This window comes from Labeo rohita, chromosome 16, assembly GCF_022985175.1.
Source record: "Labeo rohita strain BAU-BD-2019 chromosome 16, IGBB_LRoh.1.0, whole genome shotgun sequence".
NCBI classification, from domain to species: domain Eukaryota; kingdom Metazoa; phylum Chordata; class Actinopteri; order Cypriniformes; family Cyprinidae; genus Labeo; species Labeo rohita.
In genome coordinates, this window is record NC_066884.1 from 21,928,504 (window position 1) to 21,948,098 (window position 19,595).

The following is a 19,595-nucleotide window of genomic DNA, read 5'->3' on the forward strand; positions in this document are numbered from 1 at the left end:
GAGAAGGAGTTCAGAGGCAAAGAGTGTGTGTTTGTGTGTTCTAGTGTGTTTTTCAACACCGGTCTGATTCATCTCCACTCAGTTTGATTCATTATTATCTTTCAGCCATTTACTCTCAATGGTGACCTGGAATGTGATAAACCTACTGCTAACGTCTGTGTGTGTGTGTCTCCATCCCCAGTGGTTACCGGAGACGGAAACTCAGAGGGGTGTTTGGGGGTTAATTTATCTGTTGGCATGGAAACCATGCCTCCCCCCACCCCCAACCCAACCCGTCAGATGACCTCACACCCCATTAAGTGTGTATGTGTGTGCTTAGTTTTCGCAAAGTGGATTTTCCTAATCTTTATGACTCACTGAAATACGAGCTACTCTGTGCGGCAGCAATTTGTATTTGTGTGCATCCGGTCCTCAGTTTTTTATTATAGCTGCTTCGTGTGTAAATGTTAGTTTAATTTTTCTTCAAAATGAATGTAAAAACAACCCTGCCGTTCCTTCGACACGCTCGACTTCAGATGGATGTGTCCTATTTCTTCTCGCTGCTGCGGCTGCCGTGCCTTGACGGTGTAGCAGGGTCTGATGAGGACATTTGCACACACGCTCGCACACTTTCCTTTGGGTTCCTTCATCTTTGAACTCACACAGGCCCTTCTTGTTCCGAGTGTCAGAAAAAGGGAGCGAGAGCGAGAGGAACTTCAGCTGTCTGAGGGAGTGAAAGACTCACTCAAGGGGAATGCAGAGCAGGTTCCTCCAGCGACTGAGCTCAACTCCAACTCTCGCTTTATCTCTCCCTGTCTCTCTCTCCATATTTCATCTACCGCTCACCCCCACCGTGACCGTCCACACGCACACACTCGCGCACACACACACACCACCCTGTGTCTGTCTCTCTCCTCCACAGGGCAGTGTCTGTGAGCTGATGGCCGTGTCTCTGTGCAGATGTGATGGGAAACAGCTGTTGCATTTCTCTGCTCGCTCTGTTTTTTTTTTTGTTTTTTTTTCCTCTCCCTCCTTCTGTTCCACCCCTCCTTATTCCTGGAAATAACAGGGTGATGGGTTTACGACCCATTTTTCAGGACTCCTAGTGTCCGGATCTTCTGTGGCTGATCATTCATAGATAAGCCGAGTTCCTTCACCGATCTGCTCTGGAATGCGTCAGTCGCTGTGTTTGAGGAGAAGCAGATGATGATAACCTTCTGGCCTCCAGTCGTCTTGTCTTCTCTTTTCCAGGTGTTGACTCCTCTCTTTGTTTGATTTTTTTTAAGTTTTTTTAAGTTTTTTTTATTTTTATGGATAAATATCCATTTTTGTGGATTGAATCCCCTTTCTGCTTTTCCCCCTTTGGTAACCATTTTGTCTCTTTCTCCTTTTCATCTTGTCTTTTCACCATCTCTTCGGTCCTCTTCTTTGTCAGGTGATAAATGATAGCATTCTCATCTTTTTCTCATCTTTTTGAAGTGTTAATTTTGATAACCGTCTTGTTCCCTTCTTGTCGGTTTTATTGCTTCTCATACTATTCTCATCTTGTTTCTTCTGTTCTAGATATAAAAGGGTTCGTTTATTCAGAAATGAAAATCTGTTATTAATTACTCACCCTCATGTCGTTCCAAACCCGTAAGACCTTTGTTCATCTTCTGAACCCAAACTGAGATTTTTTTTTTTTTTTTGGATGAAATCCGAGAGCTTTCTGACCCGTAGACTGCAACATAACTACCACTTTGAAGGTCCAGAAAGGTAGTAAGGACATCGATACACTTTTAAAATAAAGGTTCTAAAAGGGTGTTTCTGCAGTGATGCCATAGAAGAACCATTTTTGGTTTCCCAAAGACCTTTTCAGTGAACAGTTCCTAAAAGAACCATTTTGAAGAACATTTCAAAAATCTAAAGAACCTTTTCTGCATTTGAAAGTTTCCATGGATGTTCAAGTTTTTTCATAGAACCACTGATGCCAATATAGTACCGTTATTTTTATAATAAGAATAGTTTAGAATAGTCCATGTGACGTTGGTGGTTCAACCATAATTCTATGAAGCTATGGGAATACTTTTCATGCACAAAGAAAACAAAAATAATGACTTTATTCAGCAAGTTCTTCTCTTATGGGTCAGTTAAATTAGCCCTTAAATGCACGAATGTTTGGCAATTCACTATTACATATTTGGGTCTTCAGCGACCCGGACCTAAATATATAGGACGGATGGATCTATAAGGGTTGAATTTGAGCAGATGATTTGACCATCGCTGTCATCGTCAGAGCACATGTCCACAGTACATTCAGCATCTGGCTCATATTCACGATTTCAAACATATTCGCAAAACTACCATTTTCAGTGACTTCAAAATCAATAGTCTGATCACTGGCAGCTTATTCACCACATCCACCATCAAATTACATTTACATTAGTATTGTATTGCATTGACTGTTACATTTGTATTTTATGGCATATAGTAATTGCTCTGTATTATAGCTATTCAAAACCATTCTATTTTTGCTGATGATATTCTATTTTATGCCTGCGGTGAGAAGTGAAATGTTGCATCATTAATGTCTATTAAACAGTGCCACCTTGAGGAATAAAGGTGAATTTCATGCATTGAGTCATCAGATATTTTAATATTTTTTGCACAGAAAAAATATACACTAATACAAACCTCTTGTCTCTAGCAACCCTATACACTTTTTATAAAATATAATCAGAAGACAGACATTGTATTAATTTTTTTTTTCTTGTTTTGTTGTTTATAATGAATAGAATGAGGAATGCTAAGAATGTTGATGTTTAACTTTAAAAAATGAAGGAGGACGAGGGTAGTGAATGATGTCCCGCGTCGCTAAAGACCCGAGGTATGCATTTAAAGCTTAAGACTGAGCCACTGATGTCACATGGACTATTCTAACAATGTCCTTACTACCTTTTTAGACCTTGAACATGTCAGTTGCATTGCTGTCTGTGCAGGGTCAGAAAGCTTTTGGATTTCATCAAAAATATCTTAATTTGTGTTGTGAAGATGAACGAAGATCTTACGGATTTGGAACGTCATGACGGTGAAAAATTAATGGCGGAATTTTCATTTTTGTGAGAACTATCCCTTTAAAGTGACCGTTTCATTCTCATCTCATGTTTTCTCTTCACTTTTTTTCTTCATCTTGTCTCTTCTCGTCTCCTTACTGTTTCCCTTCTCTTCTTCCTCAGGTGTTAAAGCGATAACCGTCTCGTCTCGGTCTCAGGTGTTAAAGTTCTAACGGTCTCTTTCTCTCCTCTCACCTGCAGCTCCTGTCATTTTCCAGCAGGTAATTAGTTAGACACCGCTGCTGAAGTGTGCGAGGGCATTTGTGTGCGCCTGTGTGCGTTTGTAATTAGCCGCGTCTCTGATGTGCGAGTGTGTACGTGTGATGTGAAGAAAATCCAGGATGATCCGTTCCTAATCAAAAGTGGTGGCAAATCTCTGCCGCCTCAGCCTAATCTCCTTCACATCCTTTAAAAGGAGATGCCGGCAGCCAGCTCATTTAACAGCTTAATACCGCATGTGTGTGCGTTTCCTTTAGCCCCTCTCGTACATGTCATATTTAGCTCTTTGATGATCTGCTTAATGTATATTGTACCTCTGTTAGATTCTCCCAGAAGTCAACAACGCGGATGCATGTATTCATGTAATCAGCCCTGTTCTTTCCTTCTATTTTATTCTGGTCTATCCCCCTTTCCTCTCTCTCTCTTTCTGTCTCTCTGTCACCCTCTTTGAAGATCAGTGTAATTATAGAGAGCTAGTTTAATTAATGGGGGGTGTTAGATCTTGTGTGTGTGCTATCAGCAGATGTGTGGCAGGTAGTGACTGATCTCTTGATTGATTTCCTCTTTTATTGTTCGACTTTGACATGACACGTGCTGATAAAGGCAGAGGATTCACATTCAGTTTTCCACAAGACAGGCTTCTCTGTGCAAATAATATTATGAGAAAAATTATCGACATTTTTGAAACATGGAATCATTTCTGTTGGTCATTGTGATGGAGTAGGCCTACATGTTAAACCCGAACCCAACCTGAATGTGTGTGTGTGTGTGTGTGTGTCCATCTCCGGCACTGAGGCACACAGGAAAGCAGTATAGATTTGTGATCCGGATATTTCCGTCTTTTTATTCTTCTGCTGTAAATCAACAAGATTTATCTGTAATGATGATGATGGTTTCTAACCAAATGAGCTTTATAGTTTACCACACACCCCAGCAAGAGTGGGAGAACCTTTACGACTAACATTTAGTCAGTGTTCCAATTGTAGCTTGCATTAACAGCACATTTATGATTATAGATAGGGCCCTATGATTTTCGTGATGAGGAAAACACAGACTGAATCACAGAATTCAGTCATAAAAATGGAATTTACAGTGTAATGCGGAATGTCACGAAATTTGCCACATTTTTGGATGAAAAAATCAAAACTAGGTCAGTACACTTAAATCAAAACGTGATATGGACTAGTGTCTTATGAATATTATGCCACAAAAATATTATTTAAATATGAATTCTGCGCGTCTCTGTGTGAATGAATGGCGCAGACGCATTACTGAATGTAATGATAGTACTAATACTAATAAAAATAAAAAAAAAAAAAAAAATATATATATATATATATATATATATATATATATATATATATAAATAAATGCTGTGACGTTGTGTAGGTTTCATGATTTTAATTAATTAGACGTGCTTTTTGATTTAATAAAATTTTATTTACCATTAAAACAGAATCTAGAAAATTTAAAACAGAAAAAAATGGAATCCAGAAAAAATGAATGAATGAATGAATTAATACAACATATTTTATAGAGCCTTAAAAATTAGATTTTTGTTCAACTTTTAATAAACTGCTGTTAAATTGTGTAAGTTCCATAATTTCAAATTAAAATTGTTAATTTTTGATTAATAAAATTTAATGTAGCAATTAATTGCATACAAAACAAAAATTTGAGTTTGCCTAATATATGTGTATGTACTGTGTAATATAAATGCAAACGCATTCATGTAAATATTAAAGAAATAATTACAAGTGTATGTATTTATTAACATTTTGATAGAATTTACATTATATATAAAAATAAATATAGTTAAATAAAGTTAAAAATATCTGTGCAAAGGTATAAATGACGTCTCAGAGCATAGTCATAATGGAATTTCTGTGGCTCATGAATATTAAAAAATAATTTTAAAAAAAGGCCGGGTGAATTGTAAAGATTACCTAGCAACGTCATTGTGAGCTAATTACTAGTTATGAGCTCTGTATTCACTACATGGTGATGACATCTAAAACCTCGTTTCAACGCCGCTACACCCAAGTAGTGAAATGCTTGGTTAATGTGTTCAGTGGAATGTGTCTCAGCCTAGTAAATGCGATGTTGTCTGTCCACACACACGACTCACCCTACCTGCCCCCTCATTCTCCTCAGAAGGGTTGTTTTGTGTCTGTGTGCTTTGCTAACAGTGGCCATTTAGCTCCTTTGAGCCAAGTGTTTACTGACTCTCAGTGTGTTTACAGACGCTGTAATGAATGTACGTTCAGAAAGCGTGCTGTGAATGCGTCTGAGAGGGTTGGCGGACTTTGATCCGTGCTCGGTACTCTGAACAGTCCTGGCTAACACTTTATGTACTTGAATTTACTGCACTTAAAAACATAACACTATTATATGTGAAATACTACTTGTTAACAAGAAACAAACAAGAAAAGCATCTATTTTGTGTAAATCTTTTTGTCAGTTTTTTGATGCACACATTCAATATGATGCACACATTCAATATGAACTGATGACTTTGTTGTACCTGGTAAGGATTTGGCTGCCCTCGACTAAGAAATGAAGTCGGTGACACTGACTCATCTTCTCCACAGTAGTGGATACGCCTACATGTTTTGGTTCATTTAAAAATAGACATTTCACTTTCTGTAGATATATTTTTTTATGTCTGTAAGACAAGTATACACAGATTTTTGAGCTTCACAAAGACCTAGACCACATTCTGTGTGCTTTCTTTATTTTACAGAAGCATGCTTCTTTGTTGTTATGAGTGCACACGAACAAATGTAGAGTCTTTACAGATTCGAAAGAATCTTTATCTGTATGACCAAAAATGAGGGAGTATTTTAAGAGCAAGCACCAGCACCTCTATCTGCCATGCAGTGAGCATGCTACTAGATTAACATTAGATTGAACGGACATGTAAAGTTGCTTGTACATACTAGGGATGCAACAAAACAGTTAGTCCACGGTTCAGTAAGTACCTTGGTTTTTAACTATGGTTTTCGGTTCTGATATCTTGGCACTTCAGTGTTTTTTTTTGTTTTTTTTTTCCTTTGGGTCTGTTTTTCAGTGATAATAGCCATTTTGCTTGGGTATGAAAAATATACCAATTTCTTTCTTTAGTTGAAAAGAAAGGTTTTTGAGGAAACCATTCCAGGACTTTTCTCCATAGTGGACTTCAGTGGTTCAAATAGCAGCAAAACGATCGGTCATTTTCTAAAAAAGTGTAAAATTTATAAACTTTAAACCACAAATGCTCATCTTGCACTACCTCTGCGATGTGCGTTCGCAACTTCACGCATTACGTAATTACGTTGGAAAGGTTGCGTGAGGTTGGTTCTTCGTCTGTGTATTTCAGTTCAGAAAGGTTGTGTTTAGTAAATGCAAGATGAGCATTTGTGGTTGAGTATTTTTATTTATTTATTTTTATTTATTTATTTATTTATTTTTAGAAAATAGCCAATTGTTTCACTAGGTAAGACCCTTATTCCTCAGCTAGGATTGTATAGAATCTTTTGAATCTGCATTGAAATTGCCATTTGGACCTTGATCCCCATTGAAGTCCAATATATGGAGAAAAATCCTTGAATGTTTTCCTCAAAAAATGTAATTTCTTGTCGACTGAAGAAAGACATTAACATCTTGGATGACATGGAAGTGAGTAAATCATCAATATATTTTTCATTTGAAACTGAACTAATCCTTTAAAGAGACTTTTTTTCGTGAATCCGTTTGTCGTCCACAAGGACAACTTCATAGAAATACGCTATTATTTTTGCAGTCACAGCCTTTTTATCTCATATTCAATTTCGACTGCAAATGAACTACTGGACTGGTATTGTATAATATGATTCTTGAAGGTTATTGCAAAGGCTAACCAAATTATGTGATTCGTTGTTTACTTACTGATGTTACATTCATAAAACATTAAGTACAAGAGAGTAAGACAAAACAAAAGTCATTCTGCCTCCTGGCAGGTCCTTGATCAGCACTTCAGAGGATTGTTTAGGTAAATGTGAGCCTGCTGTGAGCTTGTATTGTACCCGATTGAAGCCTAGTATAATGTGATTGGCTGCGGTCTCTTAGCTATGGCTGGAGATTGTGCTATCTCTTTACTTTTTACCCAGAAGCGACTACCCGAAAGGGTTCCCTCCTTCTGCAAAGTACAGGAATCCAATTACACACCACACACAGATGAGACGAGTGCGTTTGTATGTGTGCAGAACAGAAGTAAAGAGAAACCAGAAGTGTTTAATTATCACATTGTTCAAAGGCTAGTCAAGTGATCCTGTACATATCACTTATGTTTGCTTTATGCAAGTCCAAATTCTGATTGCTGAAAAGAGGAAGTTGTTTGCTTTTAAGTTATTTATGACTTCTAGATGCAAAACTGATACTTTGAATGTGGTTTGGACTAAGGGCAAATGTGTTTTGTGAGCTCGCTAGATTTTTAATATCAATACTATTGAATTGTATAGACATAAAGCATTTCAGATGTCAATAAGAAAGCTCCTCTGGGACATTCTCTGACATTTTATCCCCGCAAGGAAAGCAAAACCTGTTTTTCCACACACAGTTTTCCAGATTAGTCCTCAGATTACCTTTGAGCTGTGTGTGTGTGTGTGGTCTGTGTGTCAAGTGTGTTTGCTTTTCATTGTCTCTAATCTTAAGGATTTTTGTGAGCACAAACAAACAGCAATCTTTCGTCTCTTTATCTCGGCTCATCCGATTGGTCACCTCTGGCCAGTATCGTTCAAGATACGCTCATGATTGACAGCTGTTACAAGCTCAGAATACATGCGGGCGAAGGCTCGACGTGTCCAGCAAAACGAGGAATGACTGTCACACTCCTAATCGAAAATTGAGTAGGCCATGATTTATTTGAGCGAAACACTTCTTTTTCAGTCCTTGCAAATAGCATCTTGTTGTTATTCTTGTCTCCCTCTCTGTCGTAAGTGGCAGATGAATAATTTAGCCTGTAGGATGGAAGTCCCTTCACCCTGGTCATGTGTCACTCCTCTCAGTCTGTGTGTGTGTTGCACGTGTTTGTACAAAAAGACAAATACTTGATGATTCGTGCTTCATTTCAAGCTGCACATGGCCCTCATTCTTTCTCTCAGGCCTCATTAGCTCATAATTGTGAGTGAGTGTGTATTTGTGTGTGTGTGTGTGTGGTAAAAGTGAACGGGGTTGCGTGACAACTGCTGTTTTTTCTGTGTGTGTGTGTGTGTGTGTGGTATCATTTGAGCTCTCAGGCTTGGTACAAAAATGTCTGATCAAAATTATAACACACTATTGAAATGTTTGAATGCTGATTCTGAAGGGCATCTGCTCCCGTATGTCCAGTAAATTCCCATATTTGCATACTGAAGTCAATAATGGATGTATTTATACTTGAAATATGAATTCTTCACACTTCGACATGCAACAAAAATAGTTTAGCTAGGTTTATAAGCACAATTTAAAGGGATAATTGACCCAAAAAGGAAAATCCTTTCATCATGTTGTTTAAAACTGCATGACTGACTTCTGTGGAGCACAAAAAGTCATTTTTTTCCCATAAATGTCTTAGTGTTTCTGGTCCATACAGTGGAAGCCAATGGTAACTGTTTGGTTACAGTCATACTGGTTTTGAACCACATGAAAGGGAGTAAATAATGGAAGAATCCTATCGCGCTTTGACTTGAAACAAGCAGATTGAATTCTCTATTTTTGTTCAGCTTTTTAATCTGATGGCTTCTCTGCTTCTGTGGCCTCATGGGATAGCAAAGTGTCCACTGGTTGCACACTTAAGAGTTTCAGCAGATGCAGTGTGTCATCTGGGGATTGTTAACCTACTGTTTCATGAATACTGAGTATCAGACATCTGATATCTCGGTCATTTGACATACTGCAATTTGCATACTGTATTTTTTTTTAGTTTGTTAACTTCCTTAAAACAAGATTCATTTACATAAACAGGACAAATAAGTTAGATATTATGTAATATGCATGCATTTGGATTTGGTAAGATTTTATTTAAAGGGGTCATCGGATCGGACTTAATGAAAAGTCTATAATATACTTTGGTTAAAAATTCTCAATGGTAGTGTAAAACAACACCCTTTTTACCTTGTCAAAATGAGCTCAGCAAAAATCAACCCATTTTGATGGATTGTTCCTTTAAATGCAAATAAGCTTTGCTCGCCCCGCCCCTCTCTACTCTCTGTGGAGTGAACAGCTGTGCTCTGAGAGATTGTTTACTTTAGCCGCATTTCGATTTTAGATTAGGGAATATGTTTTCACTATTAACTAAGAGTTTTCACTCAAACTCCTAATTTGCTGCTTATTAATAGTTAGTAAGGTAGTTAAGTTTAGGTATTGGGTATGATTAAAGGTCACTATGCTAGTAATATGCATGCTAATAAACAACTAGTTAATAATGAGAATACATCCTTAAAATAAAGTGTTACCACAACTTTTTTTGAAAACAAGTAACAAGTATCTTTTTTTTGTAACAATATAAAAGTCCTTTACTTCAATTTAATGTGCCCTTGCTGACTAAAAGTAAACATTTCTAAAAATCATATTGAAATTTTTAAAATTGTAATGTATCTTGTTTTGAAATGAAGTGTTACCACAACTTTTTGAAAACAAGTAACTTTTTTGTAATAATGTAAAAGTTTACTGACCTTTTAAAATCAATTTAATTCGCCATTGCTGACTTGAAAAAATAAATTTCTATAAATGTTACCGACCATGTTTAATGGAAATGTATTTTATTTTAATTTAAAAAAAATAATAATAATAATAAAGTGTGTAGAACTTTTTACAAGTAACTTTTTGTAACGATGTATACATTTCTTAAAGATTTTACTGATATTTTTTAAATGGTAATGCATAATGCATCTTAAGTTTTTTTTTTTTTAAATAAAGTGTTACCACAATATTTTTGAAAACAAGTAACTTTTTTGTAACCCTTTACTGCCTTTTTTGTCAGTTTAATGCACCCTTGCTGACTAGAAGTATACATTTCTAAAAATGTTACTGACATTTTTTTAAATGATAATATATGTAGTTTTTTTTTTTAAATAGTGTTACCACAACTTTTTTGAAAACAAGTAACAAGTAACTTTTTGTAACAATGTAAAAGTCCTTTACTGACCTTTTTTTTTTTTTTTTTTTTTTTTTTTTTTTAAATCAATTTAATGCACCCTTGCTGACTAAAAGTAAACATTTCTAAAAATCATACTGAAATTTTTATAATGGTAATGTATCTTGTTTTGAGTTTTTAAAATGAAATGTTACCACAACTTTTTTGAAAACAAGTAACTTTTTTGTAACAATGTAAAAGTCCTTTACTGACCTTTTAAAATCAATTTAATGCTTTATTGCTGACTGAAAGTATAAATTTCTAAAAATGTTACTGACCAGGTTTAAATGGTAATGTAAAGGTTTTTAAAAATACTGTTACCACAACTTTTTTTGAAAACAAGTTGCAAATAACTTTTTTGTATTGTTACAAACATTTTCTAAAAATTTTTTACTGATAGTTTATAAAATAGCAATGTATCCTGTTTTAAGTGTTACGTGTTACCACAACATTTTTAAAAACGAGTAACTTTTTGTAACAAGTCCTTTACTGACATTACTTTTTTAATCAATTTAATGTGCACTTGCTGACTAAAAGTATACATTTCTAAATTTTACTGACTTTTTTTTTTATAAATGGTAATGTATCTTGTTTTAAGTTACTTTAAAAGAAAGTGTTACGACAGTCTGACAGTCACTGTCATTTTTTTTTTTAAATTAATATAATGCGCCCTTGCTGACTAAAAGTATTGATTTCTAAAACTTACTGACATATATATATTTTTTTAATGGTAATAAATCTTGTTTTAAGAAAAATAATATAAGAAAATTATTTTTGCAGTGTATAGAAAGCCATGGTTAGAATTCACCCTGCATCTTTATGCCACGGTTCCCCACGTTCCCACATTTCCAGTCTCCTTTCTACTGTCTCAATCAATAAAAAGTAGCAAAAAGTCCTCAAAAACAGAAGGTACAGTTTCACACTTTGAGACATCTGTATATGCACATAAATAAACATGTTTACTGTACGCGCAAACACACGCACGGCCGTGCTCCCCACGGACCCCCTCCAGCTGTTCATCTCCGTCTGTTCCCACCCCTCAGCCTTTATTCCTCTCTCTGCTCCCATCAGCTGTGTCATGAATGATTCTTATTCAACCACTGGACATCTCCATTTTCCTGCTTACCACGCATTTACTCCGATTATGCGTGGGTGCGAGTGATAATAAGCTCTGCGGATAGAACCTTTATGCTCCGTCATCTGTCCTTGCGATATAAAATGAAGGTCTCCTCACACACACACACTCAATTGATAGTCAGAGCGCGTTGTCTCCCATCTAAACTCTCATTCTGGGCACTCGTCTGTCACCGTCCGCACTGGACTGAACCGTTTTTTTTCTCCCAGAATGGAAGGATGAGGAGTGGGAGCAGGACCAGATTTAAGGCAGCGGTGTTGCCTGTGTGTGTGTGTGACATGATGATGGGTGACAGGCCTCCGAATGGTGGTGTGTGATTTACATAAACGCCCTCTGAGTGTGTGTGTGGCATGTCACCTGCAGGCGCAAGCACAGAGAAGCACGCTTGACACACAGCCTCTGTCTCTCATTCTGTTTTACATGCTGCTTTGGACCTCAATTCATTGCAGATGTCATTTTAGCTTTATACTTTAGAAACGAAGTTGACGTATAGACAGTCTTTTTAGTAGCTGATTTGGTTTGAGAACTTGTTTAAATTTTTTACTTTTACATTTTTATTGTATTTTTTACATTTCATTTTATTCTTTACATAATATATTTTTTTTATATATTTATTTTTAGTTTTCCCTTTTCTACTAAACCCACTTCAGATGATTGAAAACAAAAACTGTAGGATATAAAAAAAACTAGATGTGATAATGGACCTTAAGGTCACACATGCGGTATATATGCGTTATAAAAAGGAAATGTACGTGTATCCCTTTACAGCCTTTTTCATTTGCGAGAAATATGCCGTCTACGCTGACCGAGGTGGTTTGTATCTCTCCTGTGCTTTGAGTTTATTATTAAATCTCTCCATCTTCTACCCCCTTCACTCTTTTCCATTTACACACCATGCTGCTGTATGTTGAGGTGAGAAGTGTATGTGTTTAGCGTTCTGATGGACTGCTGACTCCCTCTACACATCGGTGTAATGACCTATCCTCACTCTTCATCCAGAGAGAGACGGAGAGAGGGAGATTTTCAATAACAGGGCTCAGCGGTGCTAAACGCAGGCTCAGAAGTAATCGCTTTGGTGGGCACACACACGCACACACGTCTCGGACTGAACACCTGCGAGAGACCGAAAGAGACATAGTGGAGTCGGAAAGACCGCTAGGGGAAAATGCTTCAGTTTTTCAAATTAAATGCATTGTTTTATACATGCAAATGTATTATATTATCAGCTTAGAAATTCTAAAACCCATATTATCAATACGGACTTTTGAACTCGCTGTATGTTCCTGTATAAAACAATAAGGAAGCAATTGAGTTTTCCCATAAAATGTTTACTTTTTTAAGCTTCCTCTCGGTTCGTTTTTCTTTCCCTTTCAGCTTCACAGTTTTGATGAGGTGGGGTTTGCGAGTTTCAGTCTTTATAGCTGGTTAGCAGACGAACTGGTCTAACCAGTTTTATACGTACATACTGCATACTCAGGAAAAAATGTACAAATGCCATCGAGGCAGCACCCTTTCAGAAAGGTGCAACTTTGTACTTTTATTTACCCCTAATGGGTGGATAGTAGTGCACTGAAGTGCATATAAGTACATAAATGGTACATATTACCACAATTTAACAGGGTTCCACTCCAGGAACAGCTGTTGATGGGTTTTTTTAAATTCTTGTCTCATTTGCATTAGCGAAATTTCGCAGGCTAAAAAGGTCCATTGTTTACTGTCAATACTGTATTACTGTCAAGACTGTCTGCCTGATAAATTCCTGCTTTAGGGCCCTATGAAAGCCATTTTATTTTTTTCCCAAATTCGGTTTTATTTTTATTTTTTTTCTTTCTAAATTTCTGGATTTTGTATGTGTATGTGTGTGTGTGTGTGTGTGTGTTTTTTTTTTTTTTTTTTTTTTTTTCCCCCTTTTGTTTTAATGATTAAATTATTTTTTATTAGTCAAAAAGCATGTTTAATTAATTGAAAGCATGAAACTTACAATATTCAACAGCAATTTATTAAAGTTTTAACAAAAAATAAATTTTTAAGGCCCTATGAAATGTTTTTTTTTTTTCTCAAATTCAGTTTTATTTGATTTTTTTTTTTTTTTTTTTTTTTTTTTTTTAAACCAAATTCAGTTTTCCATTTAATGGTTTCATTAAATTGTATAATCAAAAGCCTCTCTAATTAGTTATTTATTTTATTTAATTTTTATATATAATTTTATCTTAAATTTTTCTGCTAAATAAATTCTGGTAAAATATTTCTTTATAAATAATGTTTTGATAATTTTATTAGTAGTAGTGGTACTATCATTGCATTAATAAATACATTTCTGTCACATTTTCTTCAAGTTAAACCAAACTTTTTATTTTGACGGGTTGCTGTGAAGACCTTTAAGTTTCTGTTTGTGCATGATATGACGATAGTTTTTGTCAAAAGAAACCGTAAAATGGTCATGAAGTGATTATTAGAGCAGTTCTAGAAATTTTTTTTATGCGTTCATGTACTCGTGTGTGTGTGTGTGTGTGTGTGTGTGTGTGTGTGTGTGTATATTAAGGCAGCAGAGGCTGAAAACACTGAACGTCACACGCGCTTCAGTATGTGTGAAGTAAACGAAACTGCACCTGCGCAATTCATTCACATAGAAACACAGGATTCCTTTTAAAATAGCAGTTTTGTGGTTTAATATTCACAGACACTAGTCCACGTCACATTTTGATTTAAACGTACTGACCTATTTTTGATTTATTCATTGAAAAATTTGTCAAACTCTGGGACATTCCAGGTTATACAGTAAATTCGTTTTTTTATGACTTTTTTTATTAAAGTTTGCAGCATAGAATCTTTAAAATATGTCAGAGTTTTACACACCGGGTTATTGTGGCGACATTTCCACGCCCCTAAACACGACGCGGCACAAAATGAAACGTAATTGATTGATTTACCTGTCAGTCATATGTCCTTGTGTTCTTGGGCGGGCCTTGGCCATTCAAAGCGGCCAGAGTTCCCAGACCTTTTGCTGTCAGTTTGGCTGGCTACGCGAGACTATAAAAACTGTAAATGTGGCTGCACCTTTATGCATTTACATTTGCCACTTTTATAAAGCCATAGTAGAGAAAGCACAGGAAATGAGGAAAATGGAATTGGAAAATGTTGCGAGTCAGATTCAAACTTGCAGGTCCGCATGAGCACCAAAGTTCTGACATGTACACTGCTCCCATGATACTTAACTGTGTTTTGTGTGCAGCTTTCACTTCTTTACCACTTTAAGCCCCCACTGATATGCACACACACATACACACTCGTGCACTCGTAGAATGTGTTCTGTCAGGGTTGTGGTGGATGATGAATGCTTCATGTGGTGAGCAAGCTGAATGTTTTTTTTTTTTTTTTTCATAGGTACCTTTACACACACTTGCACACGCACATTCACATTTAGATTCGCACCCTCTCACACCCTGGCTGAGATCAGAAACATTGGCCTACTTGCTGTTTTGTTGTAACCTCATTTATCATTTCATATTTCACCATCCCAGAACTGTGCTGGTACGTGCTGAATTTCTCTCTGGCATGTACAGCGAGGTGGTCGCGGGTCACCAGAATTTAGCCGGACAGAAGTGAAGGTCGTTTCCTGTTCTCATGGCCTTTTCTCGTTCTCTTTCCAGGAGCGTTGGCTCAGCGCGTGAGGGTGGACCAAGAAGTCGTGTCATATCCTGGTCAGACAGTGACACTGCGATGCCAGTTTCCGAACCCAGGCGAAACCCAGCTCACTCAGGTCTGAAATCAGTCTAAAGCACAGCTGTAAACCCAACAAACAAGAGTTTGTTGAAAGAACATGTTCATTGGGGTCGTAGTAAGAATTTTCTGAAAGTGTCAAATGTGCTGGAAGCATCAGTTGTTCATCATCTGATTTTTTTTTTTTGGATTTGTTTCTTTTGGTATGCAGGTGTCATGGATCTTTGAACGGACTGATGCAGAGCGAACCAACATTGCAGTTTTCCATCCAAACTTTGGGGTAAATTACCCAACAAAATCTCCTGTAGTAGGCCGTGTCAGTTTTATAAAAGATCCGCCCACTTTGGAGAACCCATCCATTCAGATCAAAGATGTGAAGATGACCGACGAGGGCAGATATATCTGTGAATATGCCACCTATCCCTCAGGCAATGAACAGGGAGTCTCTTCGCTCGTCATGTTGGGTGAGTACGTGTTTGTGTGTGCAGAAGGAAAACTGACAGCAGACAGAACAGTTTTTCAATAAAATCAAGGGGGGTGGGGGTGGTATCCGATTACTCGATTAATCGTCAGAATAATCGAAAGATTACTCGATTACAAAAATAATCATTAGTGATAGCCTTAAACCCCACTAATCTAAAAAAATTGGAAAAATAAATAAATTAAATCAGGAGGAGAATTACGCTTTTTTTGTATGTGATATTTTTGGCAGTACTAATTGATAGGCATCAAAATTGTACAAAATAATTGACCATTTTTTGGTTGCGGGCACTTAAAATGGCAACTGACAGCTTGGGTCGATTATCTAAATATTTGTAGATATATTTTTATAAACTAAGCCTTAGTTTGTTTTAAGAAGTATGTGTGTGTACGCGTACTCGCGCTCGCATCTGTGTCCGTTTGCAGGCTTAAAGGAGATTTATAAATGGTATTGTCAGATCAATTGTGCTGCTGTTAATGTGTGTGAAATGTGGCAGTAACCTTGGCCGGGCTCTCGCTCGCCTGCCCCCTCCCTCCTCTCTCTCCCTGCTATTGATCTGCCTGCTTATCATGCTGAGAGGCCGTCGCTTCCCTGTCGTTCCCCGTCTCCCCTGCTTTTCTCCTTTCCCTCTCTTTGATGTCTTTCTCAGAGCGAAACGTGAGTACAATGTGAGCGCTGTGCTAGCGTGTGGCAGGACAAGCCGGGCTGTGATCTTTCCGTCTCCACTTCCTCCCCTCCTCCTCTCATCTTCCCTTACATTATAGCATCAAATAAAGGTCAGACTCTCTCTCTTTCCCACAGCTAAACCGACGAACATGGCTGCAACTGTCACAGTTACCGCCGGCAAAACCCCAGTCGTCGTGGCGAACTGTGAATCATCCAAGGGCCGTCCGGCAGCGACCATTTCATGGTCCACGGCGCTTAACGGAAACGTGACGACGCCGATCACAACGGAAAATCCGGATAATACGGTCTCCATCAGGAGTTCCTACATGCTGGCTCCTCAGCCGTCGGATAATGGCAAAGACATCAGCTGCATCGTGTCACATCGTACCATGACCCAACCCGAGACCTTCCCGATGAAACTCGTTGTTGAATGTAAGATTCAGAACCTACACCAGAAACTACTGATCCTAATGCTGTTATTCTAAGCATTCCCTGTTGCTATAGCTGAGAATTGCTTTAGTGAGTCATGTCTCTATTGGTGCAGGCCGGTAATGCGTCTACACAATATGCCAGACATTAGTAACGGCCATCAAGCAAATTAGCCTGAGGCTTTACAGTGCTGCTTGGACCAGAAACACAAGCTATGGGTCAATGGATTCGGCTGATAGACCATATCAGTGTTCGATTTGTCCAAGACTTCAATAGCTCAAGGCTGAAGTCATTCATAAAGGCTAGTTGTTCGTATTTACTCGTCTTTTTCTCTCTGTCAGATCTTCCCCAGGTGCAAATCGTAGGGTACGATAACAATTGGTACAGAGGTCGGACAAGTGCATATTTGACCTGTCAGGCAGATGGAAACCCCGCCCCCACCACCGTCACCTGGAAAACGTGAGCATTTCTTTTACCTTTTCAGTTCTGTTTGGTTTCAGTCTTAAAGGGGTAGTTGACCCAAAAATGAAAATTGTCATTAATTACTCACCCTCAAGTCATTCCAAACTGTAAAACCTTTATTCATCTTCGGAAAACACAAATTAATTGTGTAGAAATGCTGAATAAAGTCATTTTTATTATTATTTGTTTGCTCACAAAAAGCATTCTCATAGCTTCATAAAATTACAGTTAAACCACTGATGTCACATGGACTATTTTGTCAAATCCTTGCTACCTTTCTGGGCTTTGATCGTAGTAGGACACTTGCTGTCTATGGAGGGTCAGAAAGTTCTTGGATTCCTTCAAAAACATCTTAATTTGTGTTCTGAAAATGAACGAAGGTCTTAAGGTTTGGAATGACATGAGGGTAAGTAAATAATGACAGAATTTTCATTTTTTTGTGTGAACTATCCCTTTAAGTCAGGTTGACACTAGAATTTTAGGCTGCATTTTACCATCTTTCAAGGATCATTAAAGACTTCATAGGACAAAATGTCAAGTCTTTGATTGCTCCAGTCCTAATTAAAGGGTTAGTTCACCCAAAAAAGAAAATTAGATTATAGGGAATAAAGGCCTCCTGTAGTGAATCGATGCATTTTTGTAAGAGAAATATCCATATTCAAAATATAATAACCACTTTAATCTAGATTGCGCTAACTGTTGTACATGGAAGCAGCTCCGGGTTTGATGACGTAGGACATCGGAGTTGCGCATGTGCTTGTGAGTCTCGTGAAAACCAATGTTTGTTTACGGAAGCAAAGGAAGCAAAGTTTCCTCACTTTAGCAAAGGAAAACCAGCTTCCTCTTCGCTTATATCAAAATCCTCCAACACGCTTTACAAATCCTAGTTTTGTGCCGTGTGAGGCACTTTTTATTATGGATGGATGCACTTTATTGGACTTATTTTGATCTGTTGAAGAGAAACACCTGCTTATTGGTAAAGCTTGAAGAGCCAGGATTTTTTTTAATATAAGTCCGATAGGATTTGTCTGAAAGAAGGAAGTCATACACAGCTAGGACGGCTTGAGGGTGAGTAAATAATTGGCTAATTTTCGTTTTTGGGTGAACTATTTATTTATACACACCTGAACCAGCTAATCTAAGTATTTAAGATTACTAGAAGCTTCCAAGCAAGTGTATTGGGACAGACTGAAATTAAACTAGCTATGTTTCAGTCACTCTGATTTTATGTGCATTTCAAAGTATCACATCAGAAACAAGTGATGGAAACTGCAAATTCTGAAAAAAAATCCCTTAATTCACAAAAACATGGGAAGGCATAACCTGACTAACCAGTGGTTTTAGATGTGCAATCTTGTTGCACATCTAAAATGTTTTATGGTCATTCTGAAGCGCCCAAGCAAAGTCTGCCATCAAAGTATTTCTGTTTAACTGCTTCACAGAACTGTCTTAGACGACTATGTTCCCAAACAGCAGGCATCCGCCTCTGAAAGCAATGACCGCATTTACAGTTTTTCATCTGTTCGCTCTGAGGCGCAAGTAATTTAATATATATGGAAATTATTAATATATTCAGTGGCTTCTTCTACTTTTCTTAGTGATATTTAGTTAATCAGGAAGTGGTGATTTTGTTCCCTTTGACTCGTTAGATGAAACTTGTGCCAAAGTTGCTTTATGTTTTATGCGATATTCCATTATGCACATAAGTTAAATCCACAACTTTGGATGGAAACCCTGGCTATTGGTCCTTCAGGAGCAGGATTGGACACCCCTGGCCTGTGCAAACAAAATTGGCTTTCAACAAAGTCTTGGCAGTGTAAAGTCAACTGGATGATTGAGACCAAAGTCTTGGCTACGCTGTGTATCATTGATGTCGCACAGTGTACCATGGCATTTACTTAGAAATCTCACTGGGATCATATTGTGTAGTCTGACAAATAGTAATTGTAGAATACTGTACAAAAAACAGTGTCCTCCTGGCTTAAGATAACCATCCATTGTCCATTCATGAACCCACACAAAAATGGAAAGCACGTTCTCAATCTGGCGCCCTCTATTCTGATTGGCTGGCTTTGACACAAGTTCTTGGAGTAAGAATTGACACATTTGTCCAGGATGTCACTGTGGTACCAACAGTAAAACAAGTAAAAACATAAAATGTTGTCAGTTAGATGGCTTCTCCTGTCTAAGTGGCCAATTCTTGGCCAGATTAAGCTGCAAAGTGGACCAGACTTCATGCTGATAGTCTTTAGGTCTTTTAAGCTTTGCTATACTAATGTT

At 37.4% G+C, this 19,595-nt stretch overlaps 1 protein-coding gene across 2 annotated transcripts in view; it reads left to right on the top strand.

The window, feature by feature from the left end:
- The window catches only part of si:ch73-22o12.1 (nectin-2), an 87,715-nt gene that overhangs the window by 16,898 nt on the left and 51,222 nt on the right, over window positions 1-19,595 (top strand). For both annotated transcript variants that reach the window (XM_051132186.1, XM_051132185.1), the window contains exons 2-5: window positions 15,208-15,317; window positions 15,489-15,741; window positions 16,560-16,856; window positions 17,195-17,312. In XM_051132186.1, coding sequence (XP_050988143.1) covers window positions 15,208-15,317; window positions 15,489-15,741; window positions 16,560-16,856; window positions 17,195-17,312 — 778 coding nt within the window. The remainder of the gene's footprint in view (window positions 1-15,207; window positions 15,318-15,488; window positions 15,742-16,559; window positions 16,857-17,194; window positions 17,313-19,595) is intronic.